At 46.0% G+C, this 25,433-nt stretch overlaps 1 protein-coding gene across 13 annotated transcripts in view; it reads left to right on the top strand.

Annotated features, from left to right (window-relative positions):
* Positions 1-8,205: 8,205 nt before the first annotated feature.
* LOC146173805 (uncharacterized) overlaps positions 8,206-25,433 on the top strand; it is a 71,106-nt gene continuing 53,878 nt past the window's right edge. For 2 of the 13 annotated variants that reach the window (XM_084584212.1, XM_084584210.1), the window contains exons 1-4: positions 8,213-8,676; positions 10,948-11,195; positions 13,222-13,332; positions 14,923-15,078. In XM_084584212.1, the coding sequence (XP_084440338.1) occupies positions 10,971-11,195; positions 13,222-13,332; positions 14,923-15,078 (492 nt within the window). In that variant the 5' untranslated portion in view covers positions 8,213-8,676; positions 10,948-10,970. Of the gene's footprint in view, positions 8,677-10,947; positions 11,196-11,249; positions 11,738-13,221; positions 13,333-14,922; positions 15,079-25,433 lie in introns of those variants that run through there. The other 11 variants (XM_084584209.1, XM_084584211.1, XM_084584208.1 and 8 more) reach the window with 11 other exon arrangements.

The raw sequence follows: 25,433 nt of genomic DNA, 5'->3' as shown, positions 1-25,433 counted from the left end.
AAAAAGCCTTCACACGCATCAAAAATAAGTATGAAGCCGTTCACATTATGCTTCAGTGCCTCCAGCCATGGACACCAGTGCCTTATCGCAAAGATTCCACCCCTGCACGGTATATTATTCCACAACGCCTTCAAATTAATCGAAAGGTGTGTTGCAGGGCTTTTCCTGACTGTGGATTTCGTCAAACATTATAGTGCAGCAGTTTACATTAGGTAGCGAAGTAGTGGAAGTAGTAGGCTAATATGTCTACTTAGGACAGGTAGTAACCACATATCCGGACCATGAAAAGGAAATAACAAGAATGAGATTGGGATGGAGCGCATTTGGCAAGCACTCGCAGATTATGGCTAGCAGCTTACCGGTATCGCTCAAGAGGAAAGTATACAACAGTTGCATTTTACCTGTACTCACCTATGAGAGTGAAACGTGGCGGCTAACTAAGTGGGTTCTATACTTAAATTTAGGACAACCCAGAGGGCTATGGAACGAAAAATGATAGGGGTAGCATTAATAAATAGGAAGCGTGTGGAGTGGGTCAGAGAAATAACTCAGGTTACCGACATTCTAGCGGAAATGAAGAAGCAGAAATGGACATTGGAAGGACACGTAGTGCGAAGAGAGGATAACCGATGCTCGCTTAGGGTAACAAACTGGATTCCGAGGGAAGGAAAGCGTAGCAGGGGGCGGCAGAAAGTTAGGTGGGTGGATGAGGTTAAGTTCGCAGGGCTCAAGTGGATGCAGCTAGCACAGAACCGGGTTAATTGGAGAAATACGGGAGAGGCCTTCGCCCTCCAGTGGGTATAGTCAGGCTGATGATGATGATTATAGTGCATGCACGCCCGGGTGCCGAAAACGAAGCTCTTTGCTTCTTATTAGTTCAAATATTTAAGGAAACGCCTATTAACACACCTTGAACCAACGCTGCAGTGTCTTCACTTACGTTCACATGAAAAACTGTCCAAATTATCTACAGCCCATTTGGGATGAAAGTGAAGTACCAGGTTAAATGCTTTCTTGCAGCTACTGCGAAGGCAACAACAGCGTTTTAATGCTGCTGAGCTTCAACTAGTGCAGCAATTGATGACGATACATAAGTGTTGATATCATTTACTATCTCGACCAAGGGCCTCTGGCGACGTCGTAGTGCGGACTGCTAAAGTTTCTGGATGCGCTCTTGATGCAGCTGGTACTTCTTTCAAGGCTGTGGATGTTCCTGGTGAAATAACGGCGGCCACTATAGGAAGCTGCAAGATGCATTAGAAACAACTGGAAAAAACGCGTGCCACAGTGCATAACTTCTGAGGTGAAAACCGAGTAGACACATTGACCGATCACGTGAGAAGTTGGGCGAGTTGGTAGGTATTCATGCTAAACGAGCGCGAATAAAAAAACACGGAAGAGACGACAGCAAAACAAAAGCACTTGTGTTGTGCTTCTTCTGTGCTCTTTAGCGCTGGTTTAGCATTAATACATTGACCGAACATGTACGCTACCTGTATAACACATTATAGTACACATTTTATAAGCCGGTAATAATCACCTCAGTAAGCTCATCAATAAGTGCAGTAAAAGGAAAGTGTGCATTTGAAGAAACACTAAGGAACACTTCTATTCTTGTTCGATGTTGACAATTCACTTAGAACTCGAGCGCTTTATTTCAGGTTATATTTGAGCACTATAATAAACACTACTATAAAGTACCAGAGGAGCAAGTCTATTCTATCAACGTAATATAAAACGTAACAAAAACGAGAACTGAGGAACGCCAACGAGGACTTCACAGCATGCTGCTGGGCTCGCAGAGGCGCGAGATGTCGCCGCGCCGTCTCGACAGCGTCATTTATCAACAACACCTCCTTTGACATATTTTTTAATGCAGTCACGTAAATAACGTAAAACTGTGGTCCACGCGACTACTCGTCAGTAATAACTCCTGGAGTGAATTCATGTAAGTAATGCTGGTTAATGCGACGCAGTAACCGAAATGAGCAGCAAAGCTAACAGGAGAAAGGTTGCGCAGAAGGCCACACGCGCCCAAGAAAGGAATTCAAATGCGCGCTGGACCACCTCCCGGGTTAAAATTCTAAAGCGGTGCAATCAAACGCCATTCGAGCAGCGCATGCCGCCACTTGCTGCGACGAAACGGAGAAGCGTTGACACAACACCATCCGAGAAACTTTGCACGGTGCAAAATTTACCGCTGCTAACACAACGAGGTGCGCCTACCTTTCATACATTAGAAACTACGTTCATGTTGTGTGCCGCTTCCAAATGGCAAGAATAAGTGATGATACGTTTCCTTCATCCCTGTGACAATACAACGGAATTACAAGAGCATGAAAGGCCAAAAAAGTAAGATGCACGATAATTACTTCACCATAACTATACCGCGTTCTTTTAAAAAATCTAAAAGCTAAATTTAATCAACATCAGAACGTAAAAATGTTAGTTTTCTTCATTTTGTACTCAGTATAGTTCCAATATTTACAACCGTATTTGAAGATGTTCTTCCAAGCGATTGGTGTCGCTCGCAATGGGGTTTTGTCCCCGTTTGGTTCCAAGTAACGCGACCATGCGATGGGCCTTGTATATGCTCGAAGGGAGCAGGAGCCATCTCTGCGCCGCGCCTATCGGAGCATAGCGGAAGTAGAATAGTGGCGAAGGCTGGACCCATGGAGGAAGGAAATAACTTAAGAGAGACCCTTGCCATTCCCAATGCATCGAAGAAAGTGTGGCGGAAGTTACGTCAAAATTAAGGGTTAGCTAAGTCCGGCCACTATGAAAACTCGGGCCACTAGCAACAGCGTTGCTAAATGTACGAGGCACTTGAGCGTCGTGGAGATAGAAAATGTGGAGGTCAAAGGAGGAGAAAAGACATTGCAGCGTCCGGTTACGGCGCTGCCGCGCGGCCATGTCGGTTTCAAAAAAGTGACGTCAGGGCGTGTGCCAAGTTCTTTCCTTCCTCCATGGCTGGGCCAAAAAACGGTTTAGTGGTATCGCAGCATAGCCACAGGTCGGGGGGCCAATTACTCAGATTAAGAAATTTTACTACTACAAATTAAAAAGTATCAATCAACATAAGAAGTATAGAAATTTTAATAACTCTGCTTGTGAATGAGGTAAGGTATTTTATTAAGAAATTCTTGATTTTTAAAGAAATCTTGAAACCCTCTTATGGCGCCTCCTTGATGTTGCAAAGGTTTTGACGAAACTTTTCAGGCCTTTTTAAGTTCTTGCAAAGTAGGCAACCAGAGGTAGCCAAGAGAATGGAGATAACGAAGTTGACGAAGCACGAAACAGTTTTTTATCGCTGTTTGCTGTGGTGCGGGCATTGGTGCGCCCGGGAAAGCGTATAAATTTAGTTTGCAAGTCTGAAAATGTCCCTTTTGCGAAGATTTCGACGTCCTTGCTGGTCGCTGCTGTGTCGCCGTTGGGTGAGATTTAATATCCCCCTGCAGCCGTGTTTATTTTTTGGAGGGGTTTTGTCCCCTTCGACGTGCAGGCAGTGCGAAGTCATTTGCATTATTATATTGCGCTTAGCGCTTTATCGCAAAATGAGCCCGCACAAAGTGAGAAAGCGATGCTCTGTGGCACATTGCGGCAGTGTGGACTCAACCGTCGGTGTCTTATTATACCGCTTCCCGGCTGACTCTCACGGGTGAGTAGATCTGGAGTTTGTACACAGACACTCTTTTGTACACAGTATGCTCTAATGCCCCTGTGATAAGCAAGTGTGTTGATGCGAAAGCTGTCTGGATTGCTGTAACCCTGATTTGCCTTGAAGAATTTAAATATGAAGAGTATAATCCCAGTGCTCTATGCAATACGTGTGTCTTGATGCACCTGCTTTCATGACATTTTATTTTAATTGCAGTTGTCATAGCTTTGTTTTCTGTACATGCATGTTTCTTATCTGGTGATGTTTTGTGACAGGCACTTCGAACGCTTTCCATGCCTCGGCTCTGATCATTGAGGTGCTTAGCCCGGTTAAACAGAGCTACCCTTTGTGCTGTCTGTGACATGAATTTTTTTATTGCTGTGATTTTTGCTGCATTTGCTTAGTTGGTGCGATAAACCATGAATATGAAAACCATCATTGATCACTTGGTACACCCTGTTGAGAACTGGGCACGACAGCATCAGTGTTTGCATTATGAATTTGCATGCTTGGTGTATGGTTGAAAGTGTTGCTGCCTTTCTTTGCCGCCACCTCGGCCAATCACTTTCATTCTGCTGGAGTAACTGCTTGTAAACAAGTGCGTAAATAACAGAAACTAGAGTTCTTTTAGATGGCAACAGTTGGCGCGCGCTGAAAGGCAACAACCTTTAAAAGATGCAGGCTCGTCAATGCAACGCGGCGGTTTTTTAAGAACCTTGTTTATATTTCGCGGCAAAGTGAACGTATGCGTGACGTCATTCGAAATCATGGCCCCCCCAATTTTCAGTGGTCGCTGCAGCTCATGAGCTGCCGTGTTTTGTACGTATGGGCGTCTGTGGAGCCTTCGCTACCATAGTACACATACCTTGATCGGAGTGCGCTGGCAGCCACCGGTTACGTTGGACGCTGCAGCACGTCGAACTAAAAGCAGAGTGTTTTCGCCAATGTAACACAGCATATGTGCGAGTGTGCGCGCGCTTTTCGTCAGACTGTATTCGCTCCTTAAACAACGACGACGACGCCGTTGCTAAGCTGGCGCCCATACAAGACGGCCTTGCGACTGAAAACATTCACTAGTGCTTTACGCAAACATCTTTACGCTATTTAGAAAATGACGTATTTATATTATCATAGAACAAAGACTCATCAGAAGTCACCGGGACACAGAAGCCATATTGCACAGAGCTATCCCAAACTGGGAAAGAGAGCAATGGTCAGCCTTGACCGCCTAGTAAAGAGCAGAGACATTAGTCTGCCAACCAAGATCCGTATAACCCGTGCTATGGTCTTTCCAGTTGTGATGTATGGATGCGAGAGTTGGACTGTGAAAAAGGCTGACCGCCGAAGAATTGACGCGTTTGAATTGTGGTGTTGGCGAAGACTCTTGAGAGTTCCTTGGATTGCCAGAAGATCAAATCAGCCGATATTGTCGACCATAAACCCTGACTGCTCATTGGAGGGTCAAATTCTAAAGTTAAAGCTCAGCTACTTTGGTCATCTGATGAGAAGAGAGGAGTCGCTGGAGAAAGATTTGATGTTGGGAAAGGTTGAGGGTCGCCGGAGAAGGGGTAGGCAGCCAACGCGATGGTTAGATGGCATCCTTGAGGCACTGCAGATGAAGTTATGTGATGGTAGGAAGATAGTGAGAGACCGGAAAGCGTGGCGTGACATAGTCCATAGGGTCACGATGAGTCGGACACGACTGAACGACTGAACTGAAGAACTGATCCCAAACTAGGCAGGGCCCGCGCCTCCACGGGAGAACTTCGGTTTCTTCGCCTCGAGGAGGCACACGTTCCCGATCAGCGCAGAGCGAAGGCAAACACTGTACTGTGTCAATATTTAGCCCTGTTGTGTTTACAGCTGTCCAATTACTAGAATATTTTGTGCGCGAATTGTGCTCCCTAGCCTACCTTGCCCCACGGTTGCCTTGCCCAGCCTGTGGCTGTGCTGCAGTCGCGCCAAACCGGTTCTGGGCAATTGTTGTTGTTGTTGTTGTCTAATTTGATGTGGGCAATTCGCGCCTGTTTACATCCGTCTTATCTCTGTCCACACTAGTGTGATGATGGGGCGGTACCACCACGTTTATCTTCGGTTTAATGTGCAACGCAGCAAGATGTAACACTATAACAAAACGGCTGCAATTGAGTAACAATCTAAAAAAAAAATCAATAGATGGCATCACAGCTTCGTGTAATGGTTTTGAAGCAGGCTGAGCGGGGGCCCTATTCTCGACACACATGGTCGACATTCGGCGCCATTTTTTTCTCTGATTGGTTCTCAGAACTGTCACGTGTTTCAAATTTGTGGCGCGAAATTTCGGTGTGTCGAAACAGCTTTTTGCGGTGACGTAAAAATGAAGTGAGCGTGAAAACGGATTTTTAGCAGCGGTATTCATGATGCATGGAAGGTATACATAAGTAACTGTGGAGGGAAAACAGAGGTATATATAATAGAAAGGGAAGCACTTACGCTTGTATTACGAATGGGCTGAAATGAACCGCCCACTGTCAAGAGCCGACTCCTAAAATCTGATTGGCTGATGTTGTGTGGCGGGAAATACGTCATGCATAAACATTTATAGATGACGTCAAAATGACGTTTCATTACGCAAAGGATACTCTGCCATTGATGTAAATGACCAAAGTTGGGCGCCACATTTTGAACCACTTGAGGCGGCCGCGAAAAGAACACGGCGAATTCGACGTGCAGTGTAAGCGGCTGTTAGCTCACCGCAGTTTGGTAGAGAGTTTGGTGGGTGGTGAAGTAAGCTGACACATCTTGTTGTAATTGCAGAAAGCACTGAAACGACCTCATAAGGGAAATTTTAAGCTGCGTCATCTTTTAGAGGAATAAGAATGCAGACGTAGATTTACAGCCGCACGAGGGTCGTAGCTACCCTGCCGTTTCAAATGCTTTACTCTCATAGAGAAACCATCGACTCAAGCGGTTGACCTGCGCGAGACGATTCATTTCGGAGAACAACTGAAGGGGAAGTTGGGCGAGTGGTAGGTTGTTCATGGCGGTTTCGTGGGCGCTCTTTAACACAGAGACAAAGAAACGAAGAGAAATAAAGGCGCCAGTCCCGCGTTTTCTTCTCTTTGTCTCTGTGTTAAATAGCGCCCACCAAACCATCATGAATTTCAGAGAGCATCGCGATGCTTTCTAATTATTTGTCTGATCGGTTCGTGAGTACAACCTGAGGGGTCATATGATTCGATGGCTGTGGAGGAACTTCGCGCGACAGGCAGCGAAAGATCACCAAAGGCTTTCTTAAACGTCGTCCCTAAACACTGTCTTTTTTGCCTTGCACTATGCACTCACTGCAAAGTTAATAAATTGAACAGCCCTTCCAAGATGGGCGAAGCAAGCAAAAATTTTCACTGCTTCTATTTTAATAAAGGAATGTATGTTCCCTCTACATGGCACATGTTTGCTTGCCACATGTAATGTGTTTCATATATAAAGGTTTCTTTTAATATGCAATCGAGCTCACCATTTGCTTATTTTTTAGAAAAAGAATAAGTACTCCGGAGCATGTTATGACGGTACGCTCAAATCAAATGATGTAGTTGAGAGACATTTTGGGTTGATTGCTTTTTTTTTAATAGAGTCTGAAAATAACCTCCCTTTATTGATTTGCATTTTACCGTTTCGACAGTAAGGAATACGCGCGCGCGGCGCCGCCCTGGCTTCATACCATCATCTTTCGAATTCTTTCCTTATTGTACATTTATCCCCCTCTGCACGTGTACGGTAGCCTGAGAATCGCCTAATTAACCTTCCTGCTATTGTATTTTGTTCTCTTGCTCGGACATCTTTTCGCACGCCAGCGCATGAAAATTTAGCTGACTAGGTGTAAGGCCCAGCATATGCCTTCCACTTCGTGTGTGTGTGTATGTGTGTGTGTGTTAAAGACTTTTTTTCTCTCTCTATCTCTGCGCTGCTTTCCGTTCCGCGCTCTACATAACTCAAGCCGACACATTATGTTAGAAACTTAAGCAGACTTGATGACCTGACGGTAGCTGGTCATAACGCGGCTTTTCGAAAAAGGTGAGTAGCACAGCCAGTACCTAAGAGTAATTGATACTTTCAGACTGAGAGCGTTGTCCTCAGAGATGGACATTACCGGCTGCGCCGGCGCCTCTTAGTCAGTGCTGGAGCTACTTTGGAAATCTGTTGATTCCTTCTGTTTACGATCAAGTCCTTAAACCTTTAGGTTCTTGTATTTAAAAGCCGCTGATAAGTTAACGTTAGAGGTCATCAGCACTTATAAACGACAATGGTACTTTCCACTCCCATTTTGCACCAACCCAATGCGAATATTCCATTCCCGTTCTTGCTGTTCAGCTGAAACACGCGCAGCCTTCTCGTGCGTAGCTGATGCCGAATGCTCGCCCGCAAATATGTCATGACACACTAATACCGCAACGCCACAACATACTTTACTCGCCTCACTGCAGCCCGAGGCTTCCGAATCACGGAATGCACCGCAGCGTATCGGTTCCTGCAGGAGCATTGTCGTTTTTCATACTTGGCGCCAATATAAAATAGCAGACGACAGCGCGGTTTTTTCTGTTACTTTATTTCTCTTTTTCTTCAGAATGCGTAACCCGATTGTGTGCTTACATAACCTGGCACCGTCCTACTGCACACGTCACGCGTACGTCACAATGTGAACAAAATGGCGAATTGTCGAGAATAGGGCCCCGGGTCGCAAGCGTAGCAGCCGTCGCGCACACGCCTTTGCCGATCAGCAGTCACGCGGAAACTTTCTTGTATCATCCGGACGAAGAGAACGAGCGTAACCGTTGGCATGGCAACTATCGCACCGCTGATTGTGGGCCTCGCCTGTCGGCGGAGTCGGGCTTGCATGAAGCCGCAATGGCCTAGCTGCCTGTCTGTTTTGGAAAGCAAAAAATAGCTCTTCTGTGCTGGTTTACTTCAAAATTCATCGCACCAGCGCCACTCTTCCCATCTGAGCCCACAGAGGATGCGTTTACTGAGGACATAGAAAGGTAAGTTCTTTTTTACACCTACTTTATCACCTTACCTGTTGAACATGGAAGCACTTTGTAGAACCGTAAGTGCATTCAGTTTTGTAAAGGGCTGAATCGTAAATAAAATTCTGTAGGTTTTTATGGAAAGATAGGCATGGGATATGATGGAGGAAAATTTTAAATGCCCACTTCTGCATGAACAACACTTGAGCGCTTCTCGCGGATAGTTGTCTGTGACCCGTTTACCTCGCTGCAAAACCAGCAACTAACACTGTTATCAACACTGAACGGCAAGCATTCAATTAACGTCGAGATGCTATCATGGGTATGTAAGTTCAAGGAATATGCCAGGAAACACTACTATAAAAAGACAAAATAATGATCAGGAGGGGAGGGATGTAATTTCGTCTCATGACAAACGCCCCATTTCCAAGTAAATATCATTACCGCCTACATTCCTGCATTACCCCAAAATAATTATTTGAAAAGTTTGCTAACAGAAGATGCTATGGGAAAAGCGCCGTGAGTGTATCTATTTCCGATTGTCGTGCACATATTGCCTTTATATAGTTCTCACCTGCTTTGCACGCAGTACGCACAAATTAATGTTTTTATATACTTCCGCTGCATCACGACGCATGGTAAATGTTTAATCGGCAAGCGGGCCATTGTGGCGTCAAGATAGTGTTTTGTTGCTAAAATATTAGACCTTGTACTCGGCCGCTCTGCCGATATCTGTGCGAGGAATGTCCTTAATTTAGAGGAAATAAGACTAAATATAAATGTAAATATTGTCTAAAAATGAAAACATATACTCCTGCTGATCGTAGAAATTACTGATCGTCCCTCCTCAGGCTGTCGTTGCGTATGGCTGAGGGATAGTTTGTGGTTCATGATGTGTACAGTCGAGCGCGATTTGAAGGTAATCGCGAGAGCATCAACGAGCCTAGCACTCCGGGCACTTGGCGGTCGGTTTTGGAACCGGAAAAATCATAATTTCGCAGTCTTCTCTCCCCCGTTCGCTCTTCCATACAACAAACATCATCCCTGCGACAAACTCACCGCCCTTTCTCTCTATTCTAAACATTCTATTTGTTGCGATAAAGTGTGCAATTTCAGATAATACCGAAGAATACTTGGTGCGCATTACGATCATTGCCTGTTCTCAGAACCAAAAAAAAAAGAAAACTGATAGCCCAGTAGGGAGTGACGGCTGCTTTAGGAACAGCAATAAGAGAGGGAAGCTGGGCTGATACCTCCATCGCATCGGCAGAGAATTCTGGGCCATGGCGCTGTTCATGCTCTCGGTCGACGCTCGCGCGATAACCTTCAAATCGCGCTCGACTGTACTAGAGCAACGAAGTACTAGAGCAACGAAGTAAAAGACACGACGAAGACATGTAGACACACAGCGCTTGTGTGTCTACCTCATGGTTTTCCTTTGTAGCACTAGTATACACCTTTTTGTTTCCTTTCAATTGAGCGTTCGTTTTGTCTGTGGTGAGAAAAAGCGAATTGAATTCTCCGACTTGGAGCGCTCTGGTTTAAAACCACACTTTAGCTGTGTTCATAGGGAGACATGATGCGAGCATGAATGTTTAAGCAACGAAATTTGGTGCCCTTTTCACGTTTCCCTTAAAACTGAATGCCTCAAGTTTTGGAGTTTTTTGGGAAATACGAACGCCTCTGGGACATGTTTCAAAGTGGGTAATTGTAATAGCGAAGCGATGAACATTTAATGTAAAAAGTGGATAGAGCCTGGCCAAGTGGATGAGATATCAGTTTTGTGTATTACTGGCTGCCACGTAATGATGACTTTAATCTCAACTTCGAGGCAGTATAGTCCGTCGTATCGCTGAGATGGCGACACGGGCAAATACAGAAGATAAAGGACTGGCGTTCAACTTGCATTGTGGTTTTGGTCACTATGTTCCCCGAAACAAAGACAACCTGGCAGTGGCGATAGCAGCAAGTGTGGTGGGCGGTTATCTAAGCTTAGATAATCGGCCGCTCTCGGTCCACCGTAATTTAAACTTGACCTTGAACATTTTAGTTAAGACGCATGCATGTGTACGGCAAATTTAAACCATTTATGTGCCTTTACACTTGCTACTTTCATTCGACAGAAACGCCGTCGCTTACTGCATGAAAAGTTATAAACCGGACGAAAGCTGTCTTTCCAGCTTGAAAACCGAACCATTAAACAGCTCGCGGCAAGATGTTCTATTACAATATTAGCGTTAGCGTTGATAGAGTCAGTAATCTATTTCTTATTTTCTTCATTTGCAGAGACGATACATTGAAACTTGAAAATGAGGACTGAGGTGATGTACAGAGACCTTCCTGGAGGACCACTACAGCTGAATTTCACAGACGAGCTGCCTCTCTGTATGTTATGCACGAAATGTGGTATGCTCTCAAAAAGCATGTTCGAGGACCCGTCATCGCACGCTTTTTGCAGCGTGTGCATCTTCGAATCGAGTGAAAGGAAGAAAATACGCTGCAAATACGAAAACAAGGAAGTCTCCGTTGATGAGGTATCTGCTCTTTCTCATCACAACATGTAAATGGTCTTCTTTGGAGTCCCATCACTGAAGTGTTCACACGTAGAAGTGAGGTACACAAGACAAAGTTGGTGCCTATTTCGCATTTGTTTCCTCCTCAGACAACACAGATTCGGTACAATTAGAATAATGTCAGATGGTTGAAACCTAGACGCACAGCGCCAGAAAACCGGCACAATTTTTCATCCTACCGTCATAACTGCACACCTTGGTTCCATCTCGCACTTACATGCTACAGTGGCAGCGCCTCTGACGTTAAGCTGAAATACTGTGACTAGGTACGCGTTTCATTCATTAGGCAGATGGCTATGAGGAGATATAGGCCTGCAGTGTCAACTTGCGGCACTATGAAGTTGCGGCACCAAACAGGATATTTCAGATTCGCAAAGTAGTTGCAAACAAAATGTGTTTTACGCATTATGGTATCAGGCGATGTGACACAGCGTTGTGTGGAGCCCCGGAAACCAGTACCCGGAGCCGGTCAACAAAGTAAAGCGTCACACAGATATATACAGGTGACTAATAGATGTTTCCGATGTGTCTTGAAAAGCACATGTGCATTGCATAAAATCGGATATAATATCTGTAGTGGCCACTAATGTGCAGCGGTATAGCGAATATACTAGTGATTAATAAGCGGCGAGTGTGGTAGGAAAAGAATATATTGTAATTAAAATTTTAACAGTACTTTGTAGCCCTTTTGTGGCGGCAGACGTTTGCCCAAAGGTGAATAAGAAGCTCATAATTCTTCGGCGTCAGCAGAGATCAAGTAGCTGACGCGTTCGAGCTGGCAAGATTATTTGCTCAACATATTCGCTGGATAAATTGCCTCTATTATGAGAGCCCAACCTGAGGTTTTGCTTTGAAAATGTTTGACACCTTGGTGCTTGCAAATATCTGATATACTGTTGAAAAATTACATTAGCGTTGTTTTCATTAGTGCAGAACACTTTTTCAAACTAGATTTGGGGACACATAAGCTTCACCTTTAAAGTTATCTAGTTACAGCGTTGATGCCTCCCTTCTACAGCTCCCCTTGTTAACTTTAATTTGCATACGACTACTCTGCAACGCGAGCAAACACCTACAACTCACACATGTCCGTGATCAATCAATATTAATTTGCCATATTGGGGGAATTAAATGCCACTCGACATATATATTATGCCCAGCTTTTACAGCTTAACCAAGCAGTACAAAAGTTCCTGCGTCGTCTAGGGGCAACGTGTCTGATTATGGTCTCAGTGGAACAGGTTGTCTAGGTTCCCCTCGCATATTTCAAAACAGAAGCGGAAGTTTTCGCTTTCAATTAAAGCTGCTATCTCGTGTGGTCTCGGAACAATACGCAACCACATGACCAGTCAGTGACCATTATGCCAGCTGCTAACTACCGCGTGCCACAGGGATGCCCGCAATTTTTTGCTACAAAGCCGGATAAAAAATATTTATAACAGTGTATTTAACGCTATCGCATTACAAGCGGTGCGGCACATAGCACTCTTTTCCAAGCAAGCCCCCCTCACCCCTCCTTCGGCGCCACTCAGAAGTTTGAACGCTTAACTGACGTGCCCGTGACCCGCGTTTGATCCGAACCGCTACAACCACGTCCCGAAAGGGACGAATGGCAAATTGCCAGTCTGCTGTGCATGGGAGTTCCAATTAAAGAACACCAGGCGGTCGAGATGTATCTAGAATCTCCGCCTTCTACACGGCGTTCTCGTGGCACAGGCCACTTCGGGATGCTAAATTAATTTGCCACTTTACACAAGTCATTCGGGTGTGTGTCCCCCTAGAAGACGAGCACCAGGCAGTTATATATGTAGAAACGTTTGCTGTTTGCATCACTGGTGGCCCTGGAAATAGAACCTCACAATTCCCGCAAGTCAGGGAGGCTCTGAAAGTGCTAGGCCATCGCTCCGACGTTCGTTGACGGTTGAAAACTTCACACATATGCCATTCTCTTTCTAAAATTTTCCATCCGTGCTCTCATTTAACACAGATGATGCCCGCTGTTGATATCCTCACGACTGTGATGGACCAACTAGTCTACTGTCCCAACAGAAGTGGTGGCAACTGCTGCAATAAGTACTGTTCTCTAAAGGACTTGGAGGTCAGTGGTGGTTTCTTCAAAATTAGTTATGAAAGCCCCAAAATACTCTTGCAGGTTGTTACAGGGCACATACGCAAGTAACCCCGCCATGGTGGTTCAGACTACTGTCCCCAAGGATGCAGGATTGAATAACAGCCTCAGCGGCCGCTTTTGGATGGCGGCAAAAAGCAAGGCGCCCGCGTGCTATGCGATCTCAGTGCACGTTAAGAACCCCAGGTGATCGGAGTTTTTGGAGCCCTCAACTACGGTGTCTCTCATAGCCTAGTCGCTTTGGGACGTTACCCAAACAAACATACACAAGTAGACGAGATTTCAAACCACGTGTTCCATGGATACACAAAAATAAAACAGCGCGGGAGGTTATGAAGGATTTTAGAATAAGAAGTCAACCGATAAACTTGTAAGCGCGCCTTCGCTGCCATTACTCGACGCAGAGTATAAATATCTTGAAGATGCACTTTTTTTTTTTTGATACGGTTTGACATGTTTCACGCGCTTTTTTGACTCGACCGTTTTTACATGAACTGGACTGCGCATGCCATTTGTTTTTGTTCTTGGTGTTCGTTTCTGCTTTCTATATAATTTGCTTGTCCCAATATATATTTTGTCAGTATATAGAAAGCACTTGTTCTGTCCTTCGTCTCAGTCCTCGTTCTTGTGGTGCCACAACAATATGGATCCGCACCAACTTGACCAGTTTCCGACCCTTTTGTAATCGTCATAGTCGCGCATCTTCTGACTTTGATCAACAGTGTTCAAAGACTTCTACACTCTTCTGTATTTCATATGCTTTCAGTAAATGTTCTGAATATGTCGCATGCAAAAAATTCTTACTTTTGTTTGTGAAATGCCGTGTGAAGGTTCCAGGCGAACAAAATTTTAGTCTTGCAATTTTTTTTCCTTTTCTCTCGTGTTCTTAGCAAGTGTGTGCGGCAACGCTAAGTTTTGCTTTCAGCCAAATGCATGTTTCAAACTCTTTTTGGAATTTTAGTTATGTTTAAAAGCCCCTGATGTAGAATGCGAATTAAGGTTCAGTGCAGCGAAGAAAAATGCCCTATTGGCTCCCCTTCCTTTGTTTTATTTCCCCTCCTTTAGTGAAAAAAAAACCTATGAGTCACAATAACCTCATACAGATTTCTCATACTAAACTCGTACAAATCTCATATTATCTCATACATATATCACTCAACTTATTAGAAGTATATGAGATTACATGAGAGCTTTGTGAGTTTTGTATGAGTTTCGTATGAGAAACCTGAGGTTATTGTGACTCATACGGTTTTTTCGCTACGGTCAAGACGTTTGAATTCACCTCGACACGTTTACTGGACCTCAATTTTTCTTTCACTTTATAGTCGCCATTAAAATTTTGCAATTTATTATGAAAGCACAAGAGGAAGCACTCTATTTATGTCTAAGATACCTGGTGTAAACGATTTCTATGTCTTCACTACGGTATACGAACGCCTGCATACAAAAATTAAGCATCCAAAATTTGCATGTGAATACAAATTTTTTAGCCCGATTTAAACGAAAACTTTTAAGTGGCAAAAAATATCGCATCTCAAAAGTTTTTTTTTTTTTTTTCAGGGACACTACCTAGAATGTGAACGAACGAAAATATTCTGCCTCGTTTGCGGTGAACACGTTAAAGGCACGGAATGGGAAACACATGTCAAGTCTTGCCCGCAGCAGATCCTGCAGTGCCGTTACTGCGTGGTAGCAGTGCCTCGATACAAACTTGAAGTGAGTAAGCTCGCAAAACATCGTTACAGGATTACGGCAAATGCAATGTAGCAAACTTCGTTTCCGAACATTTGTTTCTCTTTACAACCAGAAGCATGGAGTGTCTAGGAATCCTTCGAGCCTTACTCTCGGCCTCCTTGCATATGGCGTCAAAAGATGGAATACGCTCAGAGTGCTTTTTTAACGGCCGCTCTTGAGGGGAAGATTCCCATTGTTCGTAACGGCAGTGGTTGCCAACATCAAGCCTCTAGTCGCCCGGAGGAACTTACGAGACGTGTAGTTGGACGTCCCGCTGAGTGTCCAGATCGCAAGTCATGTCTCGACCACATGCAATTCGCGCTATATTGTACTAGAACTTGAAAACGTATGGCGCTTGTGGTGAGCGGGTGTTTCGGAGCTGAAAGTTTAAGACGGCACGAGGGGGCGCTGATTTCGAAGGGAGGGCTATGAGCACGTAGCGGAGAGGTTGGCGAGTCGGTTTCGCCATCGCTGCTTTTGTGGCAACTTTCATCATTTCGCAATATTTTGCACACAATAAACGCTCGATACAGAATGGGAGAGATGACACACAACTGAGGAGTGAGTTCGATGAGGGCTGCAAGCACAATACAACGCCTCCTATAGGTTATTCAAACTCAGGATCTTGCTACTTCAGTGCTAGCTGTAATTGGTTTCTTTTGCATGTGCGATAGTAGTGAATCATAAGCAAGTAAACGTTTCTAATTAAAGTTTGGGCTCTGCAACCATCCTGCGGCGATGCAATCCAGCCAAGCTTCTGACATTTCGAAACACCGCTAGCATGAGCAGTGAGAAAAACGTTGAGGCGTGATGTAATCGCAGAGTTTTTGTGTAATATTTAATGGATATCGATCTGAAGAGGCAACATTCAAGACGATGTAGTAAATTATTGTTTTGTTTGAACGTTGAAATATTTGTGATGCGAAAGGGTTTACATTTTGTAGCGTTAGAATAGACCTGAGAAGATGTGGAACTAATTTAGCCGCCAATAAATTCCCTCGCGATGCATTTAAAAGTCGGCAATCTTCCTTTCCTGGCCGAGCGCGTCCACGAATCACATCTTGTTCCTTCCGGCAGAGAAACAGACAAGGATCTCCTTTTTTTTTTCATGAGCTGCAATCGCTATTGCGATGCACATCAGAGCACGCTCCGTCTTGCTTGACTCATCATGTCTCCTCAGATATTTTTGTGAAGATATGTCGCGATAGAAATGGGACGCGATGAGGAAGAAAAGGGCACAAAAACAAGGTCCGGAAACAAGAGCCACATGTTGTGGCGCTGTCGCACAAGCGTTGCCGGAAGTTCCCCGATTCTCTCAGTGACTAAAAAAAAAAAAGCTATTTTAAATTTCTCGGTCGGCTAAATCGGCGCTCCTACCACCCGCATCCTGCGCGGCTGCACCCCCGACCACAAAGTTAGCCCAATATGGGTACCCGTCCACGCGGGCAACACTAAAAACGATGGGGCCGACCAACGTGCCCAAGGATTCACAATCCGGGCGGTCGGTCTCATGCATCCAGACGCACTCGCCGAAGCCCCCCAGTCTTTCGCCGAAACTACAATTTTTACAAAGAGACGCTACGCCTTTTCCCGCCTTACCACATCGACCTCCACTGAGCACAAGCCACGCTGCTTCGCAGAATAGACACGCTCAATGTTTAGCCACTGTAGGCTATCTCTAATTACTAACGGGGAATACGACCCTGCATGCCCAAATTGCAAAAAAAAAGAACCTACCACACAGGCGCACATCCTCTGGGGATGCGAAAATAACCCGTCCTAAAGCGCCTTCCTGCCAGCTCCCTTTGCGGAAAGCTGGGACCAGCTCCTCATCAAGCCACACAAGAACACACAACTTGCCCTTATTTCGTTGGCTGAGGATGTCGCCCCCACCTGGGGGCTTGTTACGACCAAGCATCCGCATTTGCGCGCTCTATTGTTCGCCTGTGGGCATGAATAAGTGCTTTGGAAATGTGGTGATGGTCCAATGGCTCTAAGTGAGCCTGTTTCCAGGAATCCTGTTTTGTAAGCATGTTTTGCTTTGTGGACAACCTGCAAATGCCAAATTGGCCCTGTCAAGAGAACGTCTGGAAAAACACAAAGAAACGTCCCCCTGCGGGAAATAGCAGGAAGTGCTTTCTTTTGTTCACCCTTCCAGTCGAGAAGTGCTATCCTCCAGTGATGAATGCCTCCTATCCAAAGGAGACGACAGAGTGACATGTCCGCTGACGTGCAGGACAAGAAAGGAGCATGACTCATACGGCCATTAAGTGATTTCCCGGGAATGCAGGAAAGATTTGCAATTGTCGAAAAGGGACCATGTTGGGAGCCCTATGCGGCGCCACGTGCACTCGGGTTTCTGAGAAGTAAAACCCCTTGTCAGAACCAGCCTGTGGTTTCTTTGCTGAAGAATAGAAATGTACCTCCTCTCCTCGCCGTTCCCAAGCTTTTCCCGCCAACAAGTGATCACGCCCAACGAATGAATGCCGGACCAGTCAGTGCTTCAGACCATCAGTGCAGTGATGTGTTCGATTGGATGCCGATACCTGAGGGGCGTGCCCTGGATTTGGTTGGTCAGCATCTTCAGAGAGGGGCTGGACATAGGGGGTTTTAAGGACGCTGCAGAGCACGAAATGTCGCTCTGGGCCCTGGGTAAACGGCTCATCCAGTCGCTTCTCGCTATGAACTCTTAACGCTTGTCATTTTGCTGATGTACCCTTCTTTTTCATGTAAATATTCTTGTAAATACGTTTTCTCAAAGTGCCAGTAAACCTGCTTGTACATATTTTACCAACTTCGAAGATTCAGTCCTTCTTCAACCCCGAGTCTCTGCACGCTACCAAGTGAAGGCCGGGTCGACATAGCCCCAGCGTCACGACAACTGGTGATCAGCGGTGGGATCTGAATCTACAAGCACAACGACTGGTGATCAGCGGTAGGATCTGAATCTACAAGCCCCAACACTGGTGATCAGCGGTAGGATCTGAATCTACAAGCCCCAACACTGGTGACCAGCGTTGGGATCTGAATCTGCAAGCCACAACATCTGGTGATTGGAGGTGGATCTAAAGCTACAAGCCACAACATCTTGTGATCGGAGGTGGCATCTCAAGCAACAAGCAGGAGCAACAATCGGCCAACAAGAGGGCAGCTCGGAACATCGATCGCATGTGTGGGTGAGTGCTTGGCTTTTCTTCTGATGTGGACCAGGTTCTAGAACAGGGTTAGATTTTAGAACTGGTAAAGAGAGTGTGGAAACGCCTTTAGGTTTGGTAGTTTGCACAGTTGTTTTGGAAGTAGCCGACACTCGGAGCGATCATGGACCTACAAAAGCTGCAGAAACCGGACCTGTTGCTATTGTGTGAGGAATTGGGAATTGATACAAGTGGTTTGGCACGAAAACCCTTGATTATAAAGGCAATCACTGATCTAGGAACCGATGATGAGGAGCTCAGTGAAGCATGGAACCTCATCGGTCAAAAAAAGGAACAGCTCAGACAGCAGAAAGAGCGGGAAAAAGAGGAAAAGAGGCGTGAGCGTGAACTTGAGTGGGAAAAAGAGGAAAAGAAGCGTGAAAGAGAAGCAAAAAAGCTGGACCAAGAAATTGAGCTCCGGAAATTAGAACTAGAGTTGAGCAAGAGGTCGGGCGATTGTCCCCAGCTAGCGGTACCTCGTCTCAACAAGGAGGCAGATTTCAAGATGTCAAAGTACATGCAGCCATATGTGATATCAGGGGATATCGGTCTGTATCTGGCTAACTTTGAGCGAACCTGCGAAAAACTGTCCTTCCAGCGAGACACTTGGTCTCAGAGATTATTGACGGTTCTGCCCAGCGAGGCAGCGGAGGTTGTCGCGCGGCTAAGCAAGGAGGACGCGGACAACTACGAGAAGGTCAAAGCTTGCCTTCTGAGAAAGTATAGGCTTAGCGCCGAGGCGTTCAGACGACGTTTTCGGAACGCTACTAAGTCCAGGGACGAGAGTTACCCTGAATTCCTGTACAATTTAAGAGTTAATTTGGGCGAGTGGCTAAAGAGCACTGATTCCTACAGTGATAGGGACGCTGTAGTCGAGCGAATTCTTTTGGAGCAGTTTTATAGCTGCCTCCCAGAAAAAGAAAGAAATTGGTTACAGGACCGAGGCGACATTAAGTCGGCAACTGAAGCTGCCGAACTCATTGAGGAGTACGCTTCGCGCCGACAATTCAGCAACCCAGCAGTGGATAGGCTCCGCAATCCCAAGTTGAGTGTGAATAATTGTCAGAAAAGGCACTTTGCTAGATTTGCAAACGAAGAAAGGAAGGCTTCTTCAGGCAAACGCCCTAGAAAGGACGGCAGTGAGAAAAGTGGGGAAGTGACCAACGCGCAGAACACAAAGAAAAAGTTTGAGGCTAGGAAGCCGCTCACATGCTTTAGGTGTAATGAGCAGGGTCACATTGCCGTCAACTGCCGGAAAGAAAAGTTTGCTTTCTCGTATATCAGTGACTGCGAAGAAAATATGCAGCTTTTGGAACCTTACATGCATGACCTAGTAGTCAACGGGAAGCCTTGCAAGGTACTGCGCGATTCGGCCGCAACGATGGATGTTGTCCATCCGGCTTATGTGTCGCCTTCCGACTATACAGGACAGTGTGCATGGATCCGACAGGTAGTTGAGGAACAGAGTGTGTGCTTGCCAATCGCGAACGTGGTCATCGAGGGCCCTTTCGGCAAGTTAACAACCGAGGCTGCCGTTTCAGGAAAGCTTCCTAAGTGCTATCCGTATTTGTTCTCTAACAAATCGGACATGCTACTGCGAAAGAGGGGCATCCTTTTCGGAGACAGAGTTGTGCCAGCCTTAACACGTTCAAAGGCGCGAGAACTAGCTACACTGCTCATTCCAGAAAAATCCACAGCGGAAGAAACGGCAGTTAAAACAGTGGTCGATGCGGAAGATAGCCGGTCAGAAAACTTTGAGAGCGAGGCATCTCAGATAAGTCAACTAGAAAGTGAGCTTGATAAGACACGGAATGAGGACGTTCTAGAGAGTAACCTCTTGCCGCCGGTGTCTAGTAATCTCACGAGACTTCTAAGTGGAACCCGAGAGGACTTAGCTATGGAGCAAGCCAATGATCCCAAGAATAAGCTCGAAGTACAGTGGGAAGGACCTGCTGAAGTCGTTGCAAAGCTTTCTGACACTAACTACGCAGTGAAAATTCCCGGTAGGCGTAAAGAAGTGCGCATTTATCATTGCAATCTTATGAAGCCTTATGTGCAGAGGGAAGCCGTGGTAAATCTAACGTTAAACCTTCCCGAGGAGATGGGGGACAACTTGATTTGCCTCAGCGGAAAGGGAAGCAACGCTCAGGAGCTTCTCAGAGAGACGGAGCAGAGAGGAGAACTAAAGAAATCCCAGCTGTCCGATCTGGGCGAGATAATAACAGAGTTTGAGGCCTGCTTCGTGGACAGGCCAGGCAGAACTGATTTGACTGAGCACGATATTGAGCTGACTTCAGACGTGCCAGTGCGATCAAGGTGCTACCGATTTTCTCCAAGGCAAAGAGAAATTCTGGATAGGGAAGTAACTCGCATGCTGGAATTGGGAGTAATAAAACCCTCGGAAAGCGATTATGCTTCGCCTATGATCTTAGTAGAAGCTCCAGGTAAAGACCCTAGGCCTGTGGTAGACTACCGAAAGCTAAATTCTCTCACCAGGGATCAAGTGTATCCTATTCCGAATATTGAGGAGAGAGTAGAACAGGTCAGTAGAGCGGCATATGTGACTACGCTGGACCTTACTCGAGGATACTGGCAAGTACCGCTCACTGAACGCGCCAGCAGATACGCGGCTTTCGTCACTCCGACGGGCAGCTACCAGCCAACAATGATGAGTTTCGGGCTCAAAAATGCTCCATTTTGTTTTTCCCGACTCATGGATAGGGTTTTAAAGGGGTGTGAAACATTCGCGGTGCCTTATTTAGACGACATTGCGGTTTTTTCCGACTCATGGGCGGACCATATGGTACATCTAAGAGCTATACTGAGCCTTTTGCGTCAAGCTGGACTAACCGTAAAGGCCGAGAAATGTTGCCTGGCAAGGGCGACCGTGGACTACTTGGGTCACAATGTAGGTCAAGGTTTCAGGAAACCCAGCGAGATTAAGATTTCTGCGGTAGCAGACTACCCGCGGCCGAGCACGAAGACGGAAATTCGAGCATTCCTAGGTCTGACTGGATACTACAATCACTACATCCCTAACTATTCAGCTTTGGCCAGCCCTCTGACCGACGCTCTCCGCAAGACAGAACCGACAAATGTAGTCTGGGACGAACAAAAGGAAGCCTCCTTCGTAAACCTGAAGGCTGTGCTGATTAGCCGTCCGGTATTGCGAGCTCCAGACTATGACCGAGAATTCACGGTCCAGTGTGATGCCAGTGATCGAGGGTTAGGTGCTGTTCTCTGCCAGAGAGATGACGACGGTAATGAGCACCCCGTGCTCTACTTGAGCAGAAAACTGAGTTCTAGAGAGAGGGCTTATTGCGCGTCAGAGAAGGAATGCGCTTGCATTGTATGGGCCATTCAAAAATTGCAGTGCTATCTTGGAGGGGCCAAATTCACCGTAGAGACGGACCATTGTCCCCTGGCTTGGCTGCAAACTGCGACATCGAAGAACAGTCGCCTTCTCAGGTGGAGCTTGATTTTACAGCAGTACAATTTTGAAATAAGATACAAAAAGGGGAAGTTAAATGGGAATGCGGACGCGCTTAGCCGCTCTTTCTAAGCGGTCCGAGATGTTCCTCACCATGTATCGAAATTGATAATCAGGTTTTTTTTTTTTTTTCCGTGCGCTTGTATATGTGTGACTATGTAAAGCAGCACGTTTGGTTTTCTAGGCATACGTGGGTCCTGAACGTCTTGAGAGTGGGCTTTTCTCGAACAACAATGGCAGTTTTCTTTTAACCTGGTCTCTTCAGACGGGAGCCGAGTGCTTGCTTCGACATGTGGTTGAGTTTCAGACAGCTCGAGCAATTTGGCCTACAACAATCAAGACAACGCGACAAGCCACAGCGAGCTTCAAGCGTTCACGTGCAGGCCATTAAGTCGGCTCTTCATGCAGCAGCTGGGACTGCTGCCCTCCGAGTCTCTTCTGGCGGGGGAGGAGGCTGTTACGACCAAGCATCCGCATTTGCGCGCTCTATTGTTCGCCTGTGGGCATGAATAAGTGCTTTGGAAATGTGGTGATGGTCCAATGGCTCTAAGTGAGCCTGTTTCCAGGAATCCTGTTTTGTAAGCATGTTTTGCTTTGTGGACAACCTGCAAATGCCAAATTGGCCCTGTCAAGAGAACGTCTGGAAAAACACAAAGAAACGTCCCCCTGCGGGAAATAGCAGGAAGTGCTTTCTTTTGTTCACCCTTCCAGTCGAGAAGTGCTATCCTCCAGTGATGAATGCCTCCTATCCAAAGGAGACGACAGAGTGACATGTCCGCTGACGTGCAGGACAAGAAAGGAGCATGACTCATACGGCCATTAAGTGATTTCCCGGGAATGCAGGAAAGATTTGCAATTGTCGAAAAGGGACCATGTTGGGAGCCCTATGCGGCGCCACGTGCACTCGGGTTTCTGAGAAGTAAAACCCCTTGTCAGAACCAGCCTGTGGTTTCTTTGCTGAAGAATAGAAATGTACCTCCTCTCCTCGCCGTTCCCAAGCTTTTCCCGCCAACAAGTGATCACGCCCAACGAATGAATGCCGGACCAGTCAGTGCTTCAGACCATCAGTGCAGTGATGTGTTCGATTGGATGCCGATACCTGAGGGGCGTGCCCTGGATTTGGTTGGTCAGCATCTTCAGAGAGGGGCTGGACATAGGGGGTTTTAAGGACGCTGCAGAGCACGAAATGTCGCTCTGGGCCCTGGGTAAACGGCTCATCCAGTCGCTTCTCGCTATGAACTCTTAACGCTTGTCATTTTGCTGATGTACCCTTCTTTTTCATGTAAATATTCTTGTAAATACGTTTTCTCAAAGTGCCAGTAAACCTGCTTGTACATATTTTACCAACTTCGAAGATTCAGTCCTTCTTCAACCCCGAGTCTCTGCACGCTACCAAGTGAAGGCCGGGTCGACATAGCCCCAGCGTCACGACAGGCTACACAGGACCTACCTGCCTTAATTCACGACATCTGGGGCGAATAAAGTTGTTTCTCTGTTTTTTCCCAGCGCACTCTGCGTTTTATACATATGGCTCCGGCTACCCTAATGTCCTCATTAGGGCTCCCAGCAATCGTCGTCAAATTGTACTGTGTTTTAGTGCACTATAAACCGTCTAAACCGCTAATGTAGCGGAAAGAGCAGAATTTATCCTTTTTGCATTATGTGCCAATTAAGAGGCTTTTCTGTTAAATTTGGCGAGTTTTCTGCCCGTTAGAGAAAAAAATATATATTTAAAGGCTATTTGAGTTGCTAGCTTTCTTTTCTGTTTCTTGGTGGATCTCTAAGTTTTGATGTGCTCCCGATTGTGTCAGCACGTGCAGGGAGTACATATTAAAAAAAACTTCACCCGCGCCTTATGTGCGGAAAGATCAATAATAGCCTAGACTCGAAAACTGATCATCATCATCATCAGCCTGATTATACCCACTGCAGGGCGAAGGCCTCTCCCATATTTCTCCACTTAACCCGGTTCTGTGCTAGCTGCATCCACTTGACCCCTGCGAACTTCCTAATCTCATCCGCCCACCTAACATTCTGCCGCCCCCTGCTACGCTTTCCTCGAACACTGATGTCCTGCTTGAAATACGCTTGCGGTTCAGTTGGAGCGGGCAGTGATATGTTGTTCCTTGAAGCAAAGGTCACAAATGGAATCGAAGGGAGCATGTTTCTTCGCTTAGCTGGCACAGGGTGATAGATGATGTGTAAAGACTTCAGTCGACTCTAGAATCCACCATTGTCTTAACTGAGCCACAGCTGTTTAAAAAATCATAACCTGCCTAGTTATGATTTTCGCGCTATATAACACAGCTTAAAACGGCTATTTCGCTTTCTTGTTCGGTTCTTATCATGGGTAGGGCACTGGGGCGTCATATACGATTTCAGCTGTAAACAATGCAGAGAATTTCTATATGCATTGTTCTATCGCATACAGGCGGGTATTTTGAAGGCTTCTCTCTCTATATATATATATTGTGATTTGTAATAGGTTCCTGAACTTGCGTTAGAGGCATTTTTGATGTTATAGTTGATCGAGCAGCGCTGGGTATTTCAATGCTAGCCCTGTTCATGAGTGTCCGTATGACCGTATGAAACACTCTAGTCGAATGGAGATACAAAGTAATCGAAATGCTTGGGAGGCGGTTACCGCGCTTAAACAAGTGGCCAAAACCTGCAAGTGGAGGAAGGGCCGCCTCTTGCATCCGATTCTTCCCAATTGGAGCAGTGGATCGGCGCAAAATGCATGTATGGAGTGCGAACGAGACGTCGCTAGTGCGCAAGCTTGAAGCGGCAATTGAAAGTGGCACGATGCTCGCAAAAGCGCAGCAAAGATACTTCTGGCGGACTAAAGGCAGTACAAGTGCAAAAGAAAAGGGAGAAAAATCTATTGAGGCGATTATGCGAGAGGCAAATCTGTTGCACTTTAACGTTGATCTCCATCTAATTGCTTGTTTCAGATTTCTCTCACCATGAATCACAAATTGGCCCTGCACAAATTATTACGCAGCTTTTGTGCCATCCGCCAAAATTGATAGTTGGGTATACACTCACGATGGCCAGCTGGCCTTACAGATGGTTTGAGGCGAGGCAAGCACTATGCTTTCTTAGCCATAGCCATTTTCTAAGTCCTGCAATGCCGGAAAAAATGTGGTCTAATCCGTGCTATGCCTAGATTATCACCCTGCAGTAATGTATGAGCTGTAGCAAGCGACACAGATAGTCATTATTAATATAAACAGCGCGAACACGAAGACAAAGGACAAGATAAAAGAAAGCCGCAGTACCTTGGTAAGACAGATAGTCATACATTTCCCTGTAACGCAATCACTGTGACGTCGCTCTAGAACCACAGGTGTACACAGGCAGTTTAGACGGAACTGAGTATTCGTCCCAGATCATCTTCAAGGCACTGTCTGCCTCTGCTCCGTCGCACTGGCGTGTTCAAAAGCCGGTGCGGATGCGGTAGCAGTCATCTCGGATGTGTTGTGGGCTCTCACCTGCTTCTGCTAAGACATTCTTTTTGTTAACCCTTCGATATCCGAGGTAGACGGTCTCGCTTGTAGCTTCCGCAGGCGTTTTTGTTCTTGTTGGTCTTTAAGGATCAAGCCTCTTGCTTGTTAGTTACGGAAGTGTTGTTGCCCTCGCTCTTCCCTCAT

This window comes from Amblyomma maculatum, chromosome 11 (genome assembly GCF_055883805.1).
Source record: "Amblyomma maculatum isolate TAMU_Amacu chromosome 11, ASM5588380v1, whole genome shotgun sequence".
Classification (NCBI taxonomy): Eukaryota; Metazoa; Arthropoda; class Arachnida; order Ixodida; family Ixodidae; genus Amblyomma; species Amblyomma maculatum.
Note: the sequence above shows the minus strand (reverse complement) of the source record. Positions and strands in the feature narration are given on the sequence as shown.